Source organism: Aptenodytes forsteri, unplaced genomic scaffold (assembly GCF_000699145.1).
Source record: "Aptenodytes forsteri isolate BGI_AS27 unplaced genomic scaffold, ASM69914v1 Scaffold241, whole genome shotgun sequence".
Classification (NCBI taxonomy): Eukaryota; Metazoa; Chordata; class Aves; order Sphenisciformes; family Spheniscidae; genus Aptenodytes; species Aptenodytes forsteri.
In genome coordinates this window covers 7,763,897-7,779,631 of record NW_008795252.1, presented here as the reverse complement: position 1 = coordinate 7,779,631, position 15,735 = coordinate 7,763,897, and the positions used below count along the sequence as shown (strand labels likewise).

Below are 15,735 nucleotides of genomic sequence, written 5' to 3'. Positions count from 1 at the left end.
TATTATTATTATTATCATTTTATTTCAATTATTAAACTGTTTTTATCTCAACCCACGAGTTTTTGTCACTTGTGCTTTTCCAATTCTCTCCCCCATCCCACCGGGTGGGGGGGAGTGAGCGAGCGGCTGCGTGGTGCTTAGTTGCCGACTGAGGTTAAACCACGACAACGTACTAGTTCACCTTACTTCAATATTATCAAAACTTCTGCTGCTATCAGACAAAAGGCATATTTACTGTGGTTTTGCATTCCCCCCCCTCTCAGTCAGACACCAGCTCGAATTTCAGCTTAGGCATGGAAAGATGCTGTCTCAACTGACAAGCCAGAGTTTTGCTCTTACAGACTTAAAGAGAAAGTGCCTATTATGAGAACATGCCCCCCCCCCCCCCCCAACCTTGCCACGCAAACGCAATACACTCTCTCAAGAAAAAGCCGCAGAAAATAACATACCCACTAGTGCATCAGGAAACCAGGATGCCAGTGATTTCACTTCTTTCATTGGGTCACATGCCAAGGATCTCTGTACCACTTAAAAACAAAATGAAAAATAAAAGCCAACAAAACTATGGATGACCTCACTTCAATACAGTGTTGTTGACCATTGTGGCATACCATTGCATGCACCATCCTTGTACACAGACACAGACTCCATGGTTCCTGGCAGTGCACAAGCATATAAAAAAAGGCTGCTTTTGCCCTGCAAAAGTAACTGTCTTATAGTAAGATCGGCACATTGAGAGAGACGGAGAAGTAGAAAAGCGTGCAAAGATTCTGCAAGACTTACACGTAGCCTGCTTGCAAGGACTCAGTGAAGCATCAAGTCAAGGATGATTCCCTGCTTATTGTCATGAGCAACAGAAAGGATGTTGTCAGTTAGGATGGGGACAAGGAAGAGCAGTGACAAAAAGCTCCATTTTATCTCATCTGAGTAGCTGTTTCAAATTTGCCCTACCTTTTCACTCAGAGTGTCTTAAGGGGTATAAACACGTATTTTTCAGTCAGACTAGATGAAGAAGATAAATCACTCATTCACTACATGAAAACAAAGGCTCATAAAGGCCGAGAAATGGGAAAAAAGAGTCATTCTTTGTTAATCGGGAAGAAGCCACAAAAACAAACGTACATGTCCCTACCAGAACTGTACTTGGCAAGAGGGGTACTGTTGGCTAAATCCTGGCCACGCTGAAGTCAGCTGGAACATTGCTATTGACTTTGGTGTAGCCAGGTTTCACTTGACCTATTTTGCAACATAGTTTGTTACTCGTTTCCCCACCATGCTTCTTCTGGTGCGTGACAATCCAGCACCCACACTTCCCTGCCCAGTAACCACCTTGAAAAGACAAATGCAACTGCGGAGCCAACCACAGCCACAGCCGTGCTCGGATGAGGGGGTGCCAGCCCTGGGTACCACTTGGAGGACAGACCCTAAACTGGGGAGTTGGAACTGCAAGAAGTTTGCCAAGACCGGAGCCAGGAAAGCAGTGCTGGTGAGCTTAAACTGAGGTAGTCCCGTGTTTCAAAGGCCTTGCTTAATACCATAGGGTGGAGAAGAGCTCCTGTCTTCTATACTCATATACTACCCAGAATATCACAGGGGCTCTTATAGCTCTTTCGATTTTTTTTGTCTGCGAAGCAAAAGGAATAGCGGTTCATCATGTATATCTGTTTATTGTATGGGAAAAAGGGGGTTTGCAGTATTTCTTCCCCACATACTCCCCATGCAGAAACCCTCATTTTAATTGTCTCCAGAGATTTCTAGGCATATATTTAACTGTGCAGTAACACCATGCATTGAATTTGAATGACTGTAATGTGCTTGAGGGAATTGCTATAAAGACCATCATACTCATACCAAGGATTATTTATCTTTGGCTTTTTCATTTCTTCTTCTGGTGCAATAGTGGATCACAGAATAGATCTGTGTAGCCTTTGCATTTATTGTCTCCTTTCACCTAAACTGCCTCCTATTGAGCCTAGTCTTATCACTTAAATTTGCAGCGTTGCTCCTGAATAACAAGCTACACCGTGCGTATGTGTACGCACTCCCCCCCATCCCACCGGGGGGGAGTGAGCGAGCGACTGCGTGGTGCTTAGTTGCCGGCTGAGGTTAAACCACGACACAAGCCCTGCTGCAAGGGAAGGGAAGTGAGACAAGCCAGTGGGTTTTAGATTGAGGAAAAGGTTGGAGATGGTCTGGATGGAGGAATGGCTATGAATGAATTAGCCTACAAATAGGTTAGCCAGCCTAAAAACCCGAATACACTACACATTTTCATTCTACATTCTTGTCATATTCACAACCTCATTAAAAATCATCAACAGAGAGAAAGCGTTGCTTGGTATTATTTCATGCCCTGCAGGCAGGTGCAATTCAGCTTGGCTCTATACACTGAGAAATAAAGACGTACAATAGTAGCTCCATGCAATCTTCACTGTGGCTCACCACTGGCAACTGTCTGTCTCCAGCTACATAAAGTACTTTCAGTTTCCCGAGGCAGAGAGATGGGCAAGAGTAGCCAACACAGACTATCAGAGCTGTGACTGCACCACACAGAGATCTTTCTTACCCCAGAAAGGAGAAGATACTTGAGCTCCGTTCCCTGTTCTGTCCTCAGTGCACATTATCAAGGAGAAAAGATAAGCATGTATATTGGGACACTAGGTTTGCCTCACTAGTAGCAACATCCAGTGATCTTCTAGCTACAGGAATAATCAACACTAAATACCAGCCCCTTCAAGCAGAAAGGTGCCATTAAGCTCTGCAGTTCAGAGGATATGGCATTGATGTTTTGTAACATCTTGTCCTGGTTTCAGCTGGGATAGAGTTAATTTTCTTCCTCATAGCTGGTACAGTGCTGTGTTTTGGATTTAGGATGAGAATAATGTTGATAACACACCGATGTTTTAGTTGTTGCTAAACAGTGCTTACACCAGCCAAGGACTTTTCAGCCTTTTATGCTCTGCCAGTGAGAAGCTGGGAGGGGGCACAGCCAGGACAGCTGACCCAAACTGGCCAAAGGGATATTCCATACCATGTGACGTCACGCTCAGCATATAAACTGGGGGGAGTTGGCCAGGGGGCCACTGCTCGGGGACTGGCCAGCAGGTGGTGATGCATCGTGCATCACTTGCTTTGTATATTTTTTTTATTGTTATTATTATTATTACTATTTTACTATTACTATTACTATAAGGACAGCAAAGTACTGGAATGGACTGCCCAGTGGGCAGTGGAGTTTCCATTACGGGAAGCTTTAAAAATTTACTAGATGAGTATTTGTCAGGTACATGCCAGGTAGAGCTGTCTGCTACGAGACAGAGACAAGAGGGCAGTGACCGCTGAGTATCCCCTCCAGACAATGACTTTGCACAGGTTTCACTATGATACCATCAGAATGAACTGACAGTGCCCCTGTATTTTGGTGTAGCACTGCCTAGTGAATCTCCATGTGCAGATGCAAGGCTTTTTCCCCCTAAAAGCCTGGCTTTGTAAAAGTAAAATTATAAATAATGCTGTACATCTGGACTATGTGCTGTGATTGAATGCGTTTCTTTGTGCAATCTTCTGAGTGCGAAGGGAACTGTGTGAAAATAGGTTTGGTCTTGCTGATTTTGGTTTAGTGTCATTCAATTGAGGGGCGACAACTGAAGCCCTTGTTCTCTTATAACTGGTGCTTCTTGCTCAAGTACAGCAGGTAGAGGATGGAGCTAACAAGCATACTCCCAATCAGCACATGTGGCTGCTAGGCATTCCCCAGCATACATCTGCAGCGAGCTATGACATGTACTTAACTAGATACAACAAAATCAGTGAGATGATACAGTAAAGGTGAGTGAGGAGGGATCTCTGAGTGAGCCGCCTGCCCATGCATACCACCGACGGTTGCAGTAATATTAGTGTCACCACTATCACCTTCAGCGCACTGACTTCTTTCCTTCAGTCGCTGTAGGAAAGCCTTGTTACCATAGGACTTAATAGGTTGCAGACACTTTGGTCACACCCCATAAAACCATAAGTAAGATGTTATACGCATGAGAAGTTGGTCTACTGGCATTACATAGTCAGGTAGGGATAAATGTACTGAATGGCTGACTAGATTGCCCCATCAGCATGAGACAGCAACACACTCACATTTCAGTATAATACACCTGTGCTTAAATTGTTCTATGAATCTAGATGTTGCCTTAGAATAAAACCCTATGCCCACACTTTTCAAGCGCAGAATGTGAGGAATTATGCTCTTCATAAGCACACATAGCCATATAGCTCTTGTGCTAGGAAGACTAGTTAGGGCAATACTAGGTGGACAAGGGTGCTACGCTATTATTAAGACAATTGACTTCCAAGAGCTGTTTCATATCAGGCTATTCAGACCACAACCTTTACTCCTCCACACTAAGATGGATAATTAACTCATAAAGAAAACTTCTCTGTCCCCTTCCTAATAAAGGCATATTCTCCAGGCAAAAGAAAAAGCCAGCCCCGCCCCCCATCATGTATAATTTTTGTTCTTCTCCTATCATGCAATTCCCATGCCAAAGAATGAAGGTACCCAAATGCACCTGCATGACTTGGGAGTTCCTAGAAAACATTACACGTCTCACAGAGCTAATATTTGGGATATAATTCAGGTAACTTCCTCCTGATCAAATAATCATCTGGAACCTAGTGCCTTTCATCTGAACCTTCTGAAATCAGAGACCATTAGTCGAGTATATTTTACACTGAGAAAAACACAACCATTGGAGACTGAGCTTCCATGAGGCAATATTCAGGTAGCTCTACTGCAGCCACCATGCTGGCATGCCAGGAACCTTGAACCTCCACCTTAACCCTCCTCACAGGATTTTATAACTGACTTTCAGCCTATAGGTCAAGGGTTCACTTAGGACAGTGTGCAGAATCGTGCTGGCAATAATGTACCTCACATGAAAATATCCTGTGAATGCCTGCAGCAGTATGCCTGGGATTGATGGACTGGACTCAAGTCAGTGAGCGTAAAGCCATGGTCTTGGGCTTAAGTATTTCTCCTTCAAATCACCTGCGAACCCAGGTATGCATACATGCAAATTGCTCTTCTCCAAAACATATCTAGACTAGCTCTGCCAACTGTCACCAGCCCCAAATGCCCATGGTTTGCAGAAGTGTCTTAAGAGAGCCTTTAAAAAAAATAAATTAAAAAAGAAGAAAAAAAAAACACCATCTCCACACTGGAAAGAACTATTTCTTTCTGCATTTGGGATTCACAGTTATATTACAAAAGTCCAGATTCACAAGGCTGTTAAATGTCATACACTGACTCATTTCAGCCGGAAAGACACCAGTGCTTTCATTTATCTTGCCTTTGCCTCCCACTACAGACTACCCCTTTAGCCACCACACATAAAACAGTCACCTCACGTTGGTAGCTATTGGCCAGCAGACAATCAGCAGCACAGGTTTAATTGTCAAATTTCTCCCTAAAAACTCTGAAAAAGCATCAAGCTCTGTTGATCAAGAAGGAAAAAACAGCCTGAATTCTTGATCTGAGCAACAGCAAGTTAAACGGTACTTCACCTGCACGTCCAGCATCACAGGCTTTATCCGGTGCATCCTGATGTAAGAAAACCACTACCGTGTTATTGTCCCAACGTCCAAAATGTCATTTGGAAGCCAATGCCTGCCTCATGGGAGCCATTCAGATGATAAAAGTTGTTCCAGAAGAGAACCACAGCCCTTCCCCTCCACGCCATATCAGGTTATAAGGACTCTAAATCAACCATGCCTGGCTACATAAGTCAATTCCGGAACTGTAATGCAGCAGATTTCTCATTAAATGTAAAGCTGGGCTTACACTGCCCCGTAAGCAAGAAGACATAAAAGATCTTTTGGAAGTCACTATATAATCCTCCTACAAGATTTGTAACCGTGCTACCCCTTCTTAATAGCTTCTGCAGTGGTGTAACCTTCCCTGACTTTCTTCAAGCCTGCAGACTCTGCTAAACCACGCTTCCACCTGTATTTAGGAATCCCTGGAAGAAGAGGGGGGGCTACATCTTTGCCGCAGGTGAAATACTTTCTGAACGTAATCTGATATCCTGCCACGCTCCAGTACAGTTTACATAAGCCATATCAAGAAACCCAACAACTGTATGAAAAACAGAAGTATGTAATATTTCATCAATTTCTACTCATTCTTCTGCCAGGTGGTAAGTGCCAGGCATGAAATGCAACCAAACCTAAGCTTCAGATAAGCCAGTACTGGTATTAAGCCTATTTTAGAAGTACCTCATCAAAAAAGCTAACCACTGAATACAGCAAATTAATGTAATGCAATCTGATAACTCAATAATTCAAATATACAGTCACATATACAGTAAAAAGTCTATAAACTGAACAAGATGACTCTTAAAAATAAAATTCATAAATAACAAGAAAGGCTAACAGGTGGTCAGGATATAAAGGATAAAGCTTACTCAAGATTTAGACATTGACTTCCAAAGAAGCAAAGGTCTCATTGTACCTGTAGGTGGAAGTCTTGGTATATAAACGAGTTCACTGCCAGAAAAACCCCTGCATGGAGAAAGAACCTCCTTTTAGCATCTTATCAGTTATTTAAAGCTACAATAAAACAAACAAAACAAATCTAACTGTGTTGCCTTTGGCCAGACTAGAACCAACTCTTATTTCTGTTTTTATACCCTCAGCCAGGCAGCTCGATGCCCTGTAGTTACTCCTAGCCATCAGAAGTTCGCTCTTACTCTAACTTCTCATTTGTGACCACTTCCTTTAATTGTTCTTCTGCTTACAACATTTCTTGCTTATAAAGCAGCAACTTTATGTTCCCATAAAGCAGACAAACACTGACTAAAAAGCCCGTAAAATTCCCAGGGCAGTAGTACAGCCTCTCTGGCCATCTTTGCCTGCGCTGCCCACTTCCTCTTTGGGTTCAGAACAGCCTTTTTCCTCTGTGCTTTACAACCCCACAGCATAACGTTTCTTTATCTGTAACTGTGACTCCTAGGTACCATCAAAAACGTTACTTGAGGTAGAAAATTTCAGTTATGCCGCTAATAAGCAGAAACGCGCACTAGTGTGCAGTGCTGCAAGATCCTCCCTGCCTCCGCTAGCAGAAGCCCTTCCACAGCGTCCCCTCCCTCCCTGGGACAGCACACCACCGCCACATTGCTCAGCCTTGCCCGTGTTTCCAGCCCTGCCGTGGCCTCTTCACGCTCAGCAGCTGCTCCATGTGCAAACTTGCATTTTACTGCAAGTACAATCAGTAACTGTACAGCCCTGGGTACCAATAGAAATGAGTAATAAGTGTGCTGTTTGAAGCGCTTTCCAAATACAAAATCACTCCAAGTTGCAACACCCTCATGGCTGAGTTATCCTCTTGAAAATACTCCATGTTCCTTCTGTCTTAGGTGGCTCCACAACAATCCCACAGGGTTTTATCCTTTTTTTAGTACTGCTCAGTATCTGTAACAACGCAGAAGCTGGACCACATTTGCTCTTCCACACCCTCATATCCCCAAAATCCCAAACAGGTATGGGATTGATCTGTGGGGTTTTTTTAATGCCCAAGGGCATGAGGGTCTGTCTGGCAAAGGCACTGGTGTGTGCTTGCATCAGCTCTTGTGTTACCTAGGAAAGAGTGATTGACGCTCAGTCACTTCAGATTTGAAATAGAAATGCTGAGTTTCTTTGCCTGCGGGCCAAACTGACACTTTGCAGCCAGATCTAGCCCTTCCCTGCCTCTCTGTTATATTTGGAAAGGTCAGCATCTATTTATGTATTTGCACCAACTGAGATAAAGCCAATTTGGCGCGTGTGTTATTGCAGATAAACTCCAGAAAATCAGGCTCACCAAAGACAGCCTGGCTAAACAGCCTGGCTGAAGACATTTTAGCAAGCCCAGAGAGACCAAAGCACACATCCAACGATCAACAGGGACAGAAAGCCACTCCTTGGTCTGTATTAACTCGCTTCCACAAGAGCATGTTGCCCATCCTCTAATTACTTACTTCAAACTATACATATTGTATCTCAGTCTTTTTAGCATAAATTTGATTTTCACCATCAGGCAAGTTTGCATCTTGCCTATATGGAATAGTTTCAGATGGACTATAGCTTTTGCTTAACTGACCAGATAGAACAGATGATGCCCTATTCCAGCTTTCCTAACAGGCTGCACAAAATGGTCCAATTACACAGTTCTTAATCAGTCAGTATGCAATCAAAGTGAGGGTAGGGGTTTCACTTAACTAAATATGAAGCCAGATTTTTGACCTCAGTCACCCTGATGCCAATGGCTAGAGATTATCCAGGACTGAAGGGAAGACTCACGCTCCAAAAGAGTCTCTTTGGAGACCAATTTGTCAGGTCTCTACAGATAGTATTTCATATCCCAGTTTATGAAAGGCACTGTATGATACAATTGCTTGAATAATTCAGAAGATCTCTTTTTAATTGCATTCCTAACATGCAGATGTCACTTCACAAGATACAACTACCTCTTCGCCTTTTAGTATACAATATGTTTTCCGTGTTTGCAATAATTAATGTTTATTACATTTTCATTTTGAATAAATGTAAGTAGCCCCAATCAAGAACATAGTTTGCATTACAGTATGCTGGGGGGGGAAGGAAAAAAGAGAGAAAAAAAAGGAAGACAAGAAAAGGGACAGCACCAAGAAATTCCCTCAAATCCTAATTAAATACAACTCAAAAGAAGTAAGGGAGGTACTATTTTAGACAGTAGAATTAATGGAAGTAAATTTAAGAGTTGCTCAGTAAATGTTAGGTCTGCAGGCACTTTATGCCTCTGCCCAAGACATCAAGAAAAAAATCAGGACACATATGACAGCCAATATGTCAATGTATTTCTCCAAGCAGCTATTAATTACAGAGCTTTACTGGGAACAGAGTACTTCGGTAAGTTAGACTGGTAGCAAAAATTAACAGAGCGCTTCCAAAGTCAATAATTTCATGCCTCCTGGCAACACTGCAGTCCATCAAATCCTAGCCCCCTTCACTTCAGGTGGTTTCCCATTTTATACGCAATTTTTGGATCACCTGGGTCTAAAATCGGTCCAGACAACACATTGCGTTTGCCCTAAGCAAGTTAACATTGTCCTCTTAACGGGGTTCACATTCCTTATACAGCTGTAGCTTCACATTCCACCCTGCATCTGCGCAGCAGCCGCGCTCCCACCTAACCCTTCCCAGTACTCGCTGCTCCGAGACCTCACCTTTTACTTGAATCAAACTGCCATTTCCTTCCTCAGGATGAGTGTGTTTTTCCTGTAATACTCATCATGCAAAAAGGGGAAAAGCCTACAGACTCTACACCGAACTCCCTTTCCAAATCTGAATTATTTCCCTGAAATAATTACAAATTATTCTACCAGCTGCGGGCTTTAACTGTAAGATGAGGGAATTTGCTTTGACACAGCAGAAGTACCAGCATCAGAGAAGGACACAAGAAAATCTCTGGCCAAATGATGAATGTTGTGAGCAACCAAGAAAAATTAAACAAGCTCCCAGAATCTAACAGGTACCCCGAATAAAAAACACAAATCACATAGCACAATCGTAAAATCATTCACTGGTACTCAATAACCCAGAAAATGTCAGAGAATGTCTCCATCTTACACTTAGAGAGATTAACTCTTTCCCTACTCTTGTCCCTATTAAGGACAAGAATTTAAACTCTACTTAATAATTTGAAAAATATTGCCTTTCTCCTGATCACAAGGTATCCAGAAACAGCTGCCAGCTTTCCCAAATTTATTTGCAGCTTGAAGCTATTTTCTTTGGATTTCTCAAACACCATTTGTGATGACTATTCATGAGAAACTCATTGCAAGTAGCCATTCTTCTAGCTGACAGCATTTTGCAGGTGAAACTTTAGAAGGGATTTGAGCAGCTGGGGAATCATATTTTAGTAATTTGAAATAATTTACTGGTACCAAATGTGTCTAACTGCTTCAGGTGAAATACAATAAAACCAGAAAAATTTTCAATGAGATATTTTATTTTGTCAAATTAAAAAGCTGAAGCTTAACATTTGAAATTTATTTTGAAATATTCATTCCTCTATCCTCCAAAATAATACTTCACATGGCAGTGAAAAGTTCCATTTGATTTAACTATTTCTTTAATCTTTGGGGGGAAGGGGAAAGGAGACCTCAGAAATTCACCTCAGTTCTTCCTTGCTATAAGCTTTTACCAACAATCGACAAAAATAAATTATTTGCATAAACAGCTAAATGCTGGGGTAAGAGGTTTCTTCCCTCTAAAAAGATAGTCTGAAATTTGCTTTTGAAACTCTGAGGAACAAAAAGACAGGAAGGCATGCAAAATTATTTCAGAAAATGTTTGAAACTGGGGCTTGTTTTATTCTCCAACTCAAAAACAGATGAGTGTTAGTTCACGTTTCTCTCACATGGCTTTGAGTTACATCCCAGCTGCTCCTGTGGTTACATCACATTTACTCATAGCATCTAAAAATTACTGCAGGAATATACGGAAGCCTGGTTTCTTCCATTCTAGTCAGACAGTAAAGGGTGGAAAATGCTAGTCATGCCTTCTGCCTCAATACAGCTCAACAGGACCAGAGTCGCATGGCTAAACTTCCAGGCTGAAGAGCAAGGAGGGTGTATGTCTCTGCCCTGTCAGGGACAGGACTCCTGAACACTCACCAACACACCGTTCCTTTTTCTGTGTAATAGTTGGACCACAATGGAGAGGAAATACATTACAAGTTATCCATGGCCTTTAGTGGCCAACCTGCCACTATTCAGAGATTTATCCAACCATGCCGCTGATCTCAACTGTGTAGGGTCACCTGCATCTCTGAACTCTCAAGCGCCCCCAGATACGTATTAAAATTACTGGCTAATATTGAAACTTCAAGTCTACATGAAAAACTTCAGAAAAGTGGTAGGTACGCAGTAGGAATAACCTCTCGTTATTAATGTTAAACTACACCTACAGTTATATGCAGAATCTACACTTTTTGTCTCCTAAGAGTGGGAAATAATGCTGTAGATCACAGCAAGTAATACAACAAAGCTGCTGTCAAGAAACGTCTGATTTTAATTGAAATGACACTCCATTATTCAACAGCTCCAGGCAATGCCACCATAGTACATGTTGGGAGATGAGATGTAGGTGGGATGCCTGCCCTCACTGCACACTAGGCCATCTTCTGTGATGAGCCACGTCCGGCCCCACGTCTTCTCCTGACCATCAGGTATTGACAATAAGCCACTAGCAGTTTCTCTCCAGGATGGGAAAGATGGTGTAGTCTGTGTAATATTTCATTTCTGTTTCAAAAAAAATTAATTCTAGAAATCGGGGCAAAATGACACTGAGAGAGGGAGAGTAAGAGGAGCCACTTCCAGCAGCTGGAATTGTTGGTTCATGCAAAACTCTGCAACTTCAAATTTTGTTCTCATAAACTGAAATGAAACACTGAATGACTATTTCTACATAAAGGCTTTTTTCTTTTGCAAATTTCTCCCTTGGCCAATCAAAAACTTAAAAGAGGAGGAAGAGTATCATCAAAGTCTGAGGGAAAAAAAAGCTAGCAATGAAGCTGATTAAAAAAACCAGTTGAAATATTACATTCAAAAAACGGTAAAATGAAATATCATAACACCTTCACAACCTTTTAACCTTCTCACTTCAAAGAAAAATTGAAAAACCAATGAACTGATACTAAATTTATATTTTGATGAAATAGCATTTTTATTGGAAAAGCACTCCATCAGAAAATGTTGAACCAGCTGTAAGAACTTTATCTACAGATTACTCAGAAGAAAAAATATTCTATTTTGTATTGTTCACATTCAAAAATGTGACATTTTACATATTAAGTTCTGACATACTTACATTATTTCTGTATAAGTCTCCATTGATGCATAGTCAGCTTATTCTATGCCATAAAATATAGCAAGTTTCCTATTTAGTTTTGAGTTACTTTATTCTGTAAGTTAATAACTGGTTCAGGACTGAGAAATCTTCTACAAGCACAAAATGGCTTAAGCCCAGCAGATTGATGTGGATGGAGCCTTTTTTATTTATTCTGGAGGAAATATTTTTTCTATTTATCAACATAGCTGCAGCCCTTTACATTCCTGTTACATCCCCTGAGCATTTCAGAGTATTACCCATATTTTATGTGTGGTTTTAAGCTTCTGGATACTTTTGAAAGGAACCTTCATCTTCACAAAAATCGCTTGCCGGTTGCTAGCAAGCTAATAGACACCATTCTTCAAAGTAGAAGCCTGAAAAATTTAGGTGAGTATTTTTCTTGAAACAAAGAGAGAGGTAGAAAAATACTACATTTAAGAATTTACTGCAAAAAAATCTTCCTAAGCTTTTAAGCCTAGCAGGATTTCATCTGATAAAGGTTTTCAAAATTTCTCCGGGCAAAATACGTAGGAATAACACATCAAGTTAGAAGCAGTGGTACTTGCAAGAAAAGAGGGAGTAGTAGTAAGTAGCATGTGTCAGCAATGAATTGCCCGTCAATTCATTAAAGGAATAGCATTTCTGGCACCGGTCCTAGAGCTGCTTTCTAGCATCATATTAGGGTTGGCACATCACAAAAATTCACTTTCCACCACCCCCCCTACAACAGCACCTAGCCATCCTCTTCGCAGCCTGCTTGGCAAGCCTAAGGGACACTGAAGTCCCAGCTCCTTAGCTCATGTTGCCCCTCAGCAGTTTGTCCCTCCAGGGCTGCCCGGATCCTTGCTCTCAATCTGGCCAGCTGATAAACTTTGAGGATCGGGTTTGGGAGCCTGGGAACCACTGAGGTTCCCGAGACCATGATTCCTCTCTAACCAGCATTTACCCCTCTGAAGGAGCCCATCCAGTACTCTGCTCTTTTCTGTGAGAGGAGGTAGGACACCACTGCGGCCAGGCACAGTGCTAGGTTTTAATCCAAAGAAAACCAAATCTGAAATCCCAAATCCATCACAAAATAGTGACCTTCCTGCGGCAGCCCAGGTAGGGCTTTTGTGAAACGTTGGAAAGGACGGACACATTTTGAGCAGTTGCTGCCAGTATCCGTGTAGTACAAAGTTCACAGCTCTGCCAAGGATTTCAGTTTTCTTCAATAAATGGTGCAATATTGTAGCAACAAATCATACTAATCATCATAAAAAAGATTTACAGCTGCTACTCTGTGACACACCATAAATTTTCTACCAGTCTCAAAGGCAGGGAGAGAAGTTCACTCCAGCCAGGCAGCCCCTTTCCAGCTGTACTGCAGGAAAAAACACTCGCCATGCACATTTCAGCATCTACTTGTTTGTTGAGCTTGCAGGGACACAGCAGCTGGGGAGCAGCCTGAGGGAGGCAGAGGTCCATTAACCGGTTCATTGCAGCAGGCACAGCCAAGTGACAAGACGGCAGACTGGCAGCCTAAACAAGACACAGCCGTAATGTTGCTCCTCCGGATGATGTCTTAACACAGAAAGTGGCTGTTCCCATCTCCTCTTCCCTACACTGCAGTTTCCCCTCACTCTTTCTCCACTAAAAGAAAGTCATTCAAAGTCAAAACTCTGTTGCTGAGATCTGGAAACTACTTTTAAAAATAAAAAAATAAAAAATAACCTTTTTGATGTTTTATTTGCAGGATGAGTTTAACAAGTAAGAACTCTGCTACATGCTTAACCGAAACAGCAACAAACGAAAAGCCCAGTGCGAATGACTCAACACTGACTGGGAGGCTTAATAAATACCTATGCTTTTAATTTGAGAAATTAAAGTAACATGTAAATCAATTAATATGTCCAGATGTTTGGCTTTCTTTAAATGTGTAGCCACATAAATATCTCTCCTTCCACATGCAAAATTCAATATAATAAACTCATTACTTAACATCAGTTCATATATTAAAAATACAAGAAGCCTGTATCAGTGTTACAAATTCCCAGCACCCGAAAACCCTGCACTTAACCCAAAACACCTTTGCTGAACAACAACAAACCAATTCTAATATTCAAAACACAGCAAGAATCGGCAAAGTCAAGCTGTCGGCTTCTGTTGTTGGGCTCACGTTGCTTGCCATCAATAAACTTCATTAACTTGGAAGCAACGTGGACACCTTCACACAAAGCACTGTCACATCTTAGCTAAACAGATCTGAACTGAAGCAATCCTAGATGAGGGATCGTGCTCCCAGTGAGCATGATCACTGACTGAAATGCAGAAATCACCTTCTTAAAATAGCCAGAACTTAGCATTTTAAAAATCCAGACGGGTGGCCCAATCTCGTCCCTTATGTACATCCGCACACCTGAAAAGTGGCCAGGGAAATATTAACATGCATGCAAACATTTTATAATTTTCCGAACATAAACAGGAAAAAGCAGAGGAGACTGTTTTCTATTGAGAAATGAAGATACAATTTCTTGACGAGCATTTAGCCTATTTATACTCATTTGTACCATGTTACCATTTAGTATATTAATACTTGAAGTGAAAAGTAAAAAAAGGTTACTAACCTGTGGGAAGAGAGAGTAAGTTGCATTGTCAATAGTGAAAGAATATAAAAATTCCCCGTCAAACCAGAGGTTCTTTCCCATCGGGGAGTTCAGCTTTGTCATAGCGAAGAGCTGCCCGGGGTCACAGCATTCTTCCAACAGCTTCCTAGTGAAGGCAACCAAAAGAGAAAGAGCCATATTAATTAGAGCCTTGGCATGCCTTCTCTAACGACCACCCCTCGCACCTGAGATCCTGCCGCTCTCAGATGCTCCAAAGCAAGCCATTCGTCTTCCCAGCCAGTGGATGAACATGGGTGACTTTTTTACTTACAGAAGGGCCAGAAAACCTGATTTTATTTCAGAAAATCTTAGAAATAAACAGTAAAAAATTTAAACCTCCACTCACTTTTGAGTGGCATAGAAACAGAACAAGATTCAGCAAAAGAAACTCCATCTTTTACAACCCATTCTAATGAATTAAAAAACTGGTCTCCAACACATACGGAAATCAGAGAAGCTCCATTGAAAATTAAATCCGAGGTATATGAAAATTCAGTACCAAACCTTACTCCTGAAGAGCAGGCCTCCTAAAACCCCACAGTTACATAACTTAAGTACAGAAAAATTTGGCATCTCTCTCCAGTTACTAAATATCCTTGTGCTACATTCACAGCAGTATTAGAGCCTGCCTTCTAACTGAAGTCCAACTTGAGTCATCCCAGTGTGATTGAGATACATATATATATATAGTGGATATTATACTTCTTGTTTCCTTGCCGAAACTGCATATCCTCTTCCACGTTCATTTCCCCAAAATACTTATTACTCAGCTTGAGTAGAAATTTGAGAGCTGGTGAGGTGGTTGAAGGTTGTATTGAGCAGTAATTCTGTATCACAGCAAACTCAGCAATTAATATCCTAAAGTACAGAATGATGAAAAGCTCTAGACATCTGCAAGGCAGAAATATCCTATCTTTGCGAAGCCTGCATGGGAGTAGCTCTCCATAGGAAGGGTGACGCTCATACTAGTTTTTATATGTGTCGTGGTTTAACCTCAGTCAGCAACTAAGCACCACGCAGCCGCTTGCTCACTCCCCCCCACCCGGTGGGATGGGGGAGAGAATTGGAAGAGCACAAGTGAGAAAAACTCGTGGGTTGAGATAAAAACCGTTTAATAATTGAAATAAAATGATGATAATAATAATATGATAATAATAATAATACACAAAACAAGTGATGCACAGTACAATTG

General features: G+C 41.6%; 1 protein-coding gene across 1 annotated transcript in view; it reads right to left on the bottom strand.

Annotated features, from left to right (window-relative positions):
• The window catches only part of ST8SIA1 (ST8 alpha-N-acetyl-neuraminide alpha-2,8-sialyltransferase 1), a 100,406-nt gene extending 85,117 nt beyond the window's left edge, over window positions 1-15,289 (bottom strand). The window contains exons 1-2 of the mRNA XM_009279074.2: window positions 15,246-15,289; window positions 14,505-14,649 (exon numbers count right to left, since the gene is read on the bottom strand). Coding sequence (XP_009277349.1) covers window positions 14,505-14,649; window positions 15,246-15,289 — 189 coding nt within the window. The remainder of the gene's footprint in view (window positions 1-14,504; window positions 14,650-15,245) is intronic.
• Between the last annotated feature and the right edge of the window lie 446 nt (window positions 15,290-15,735).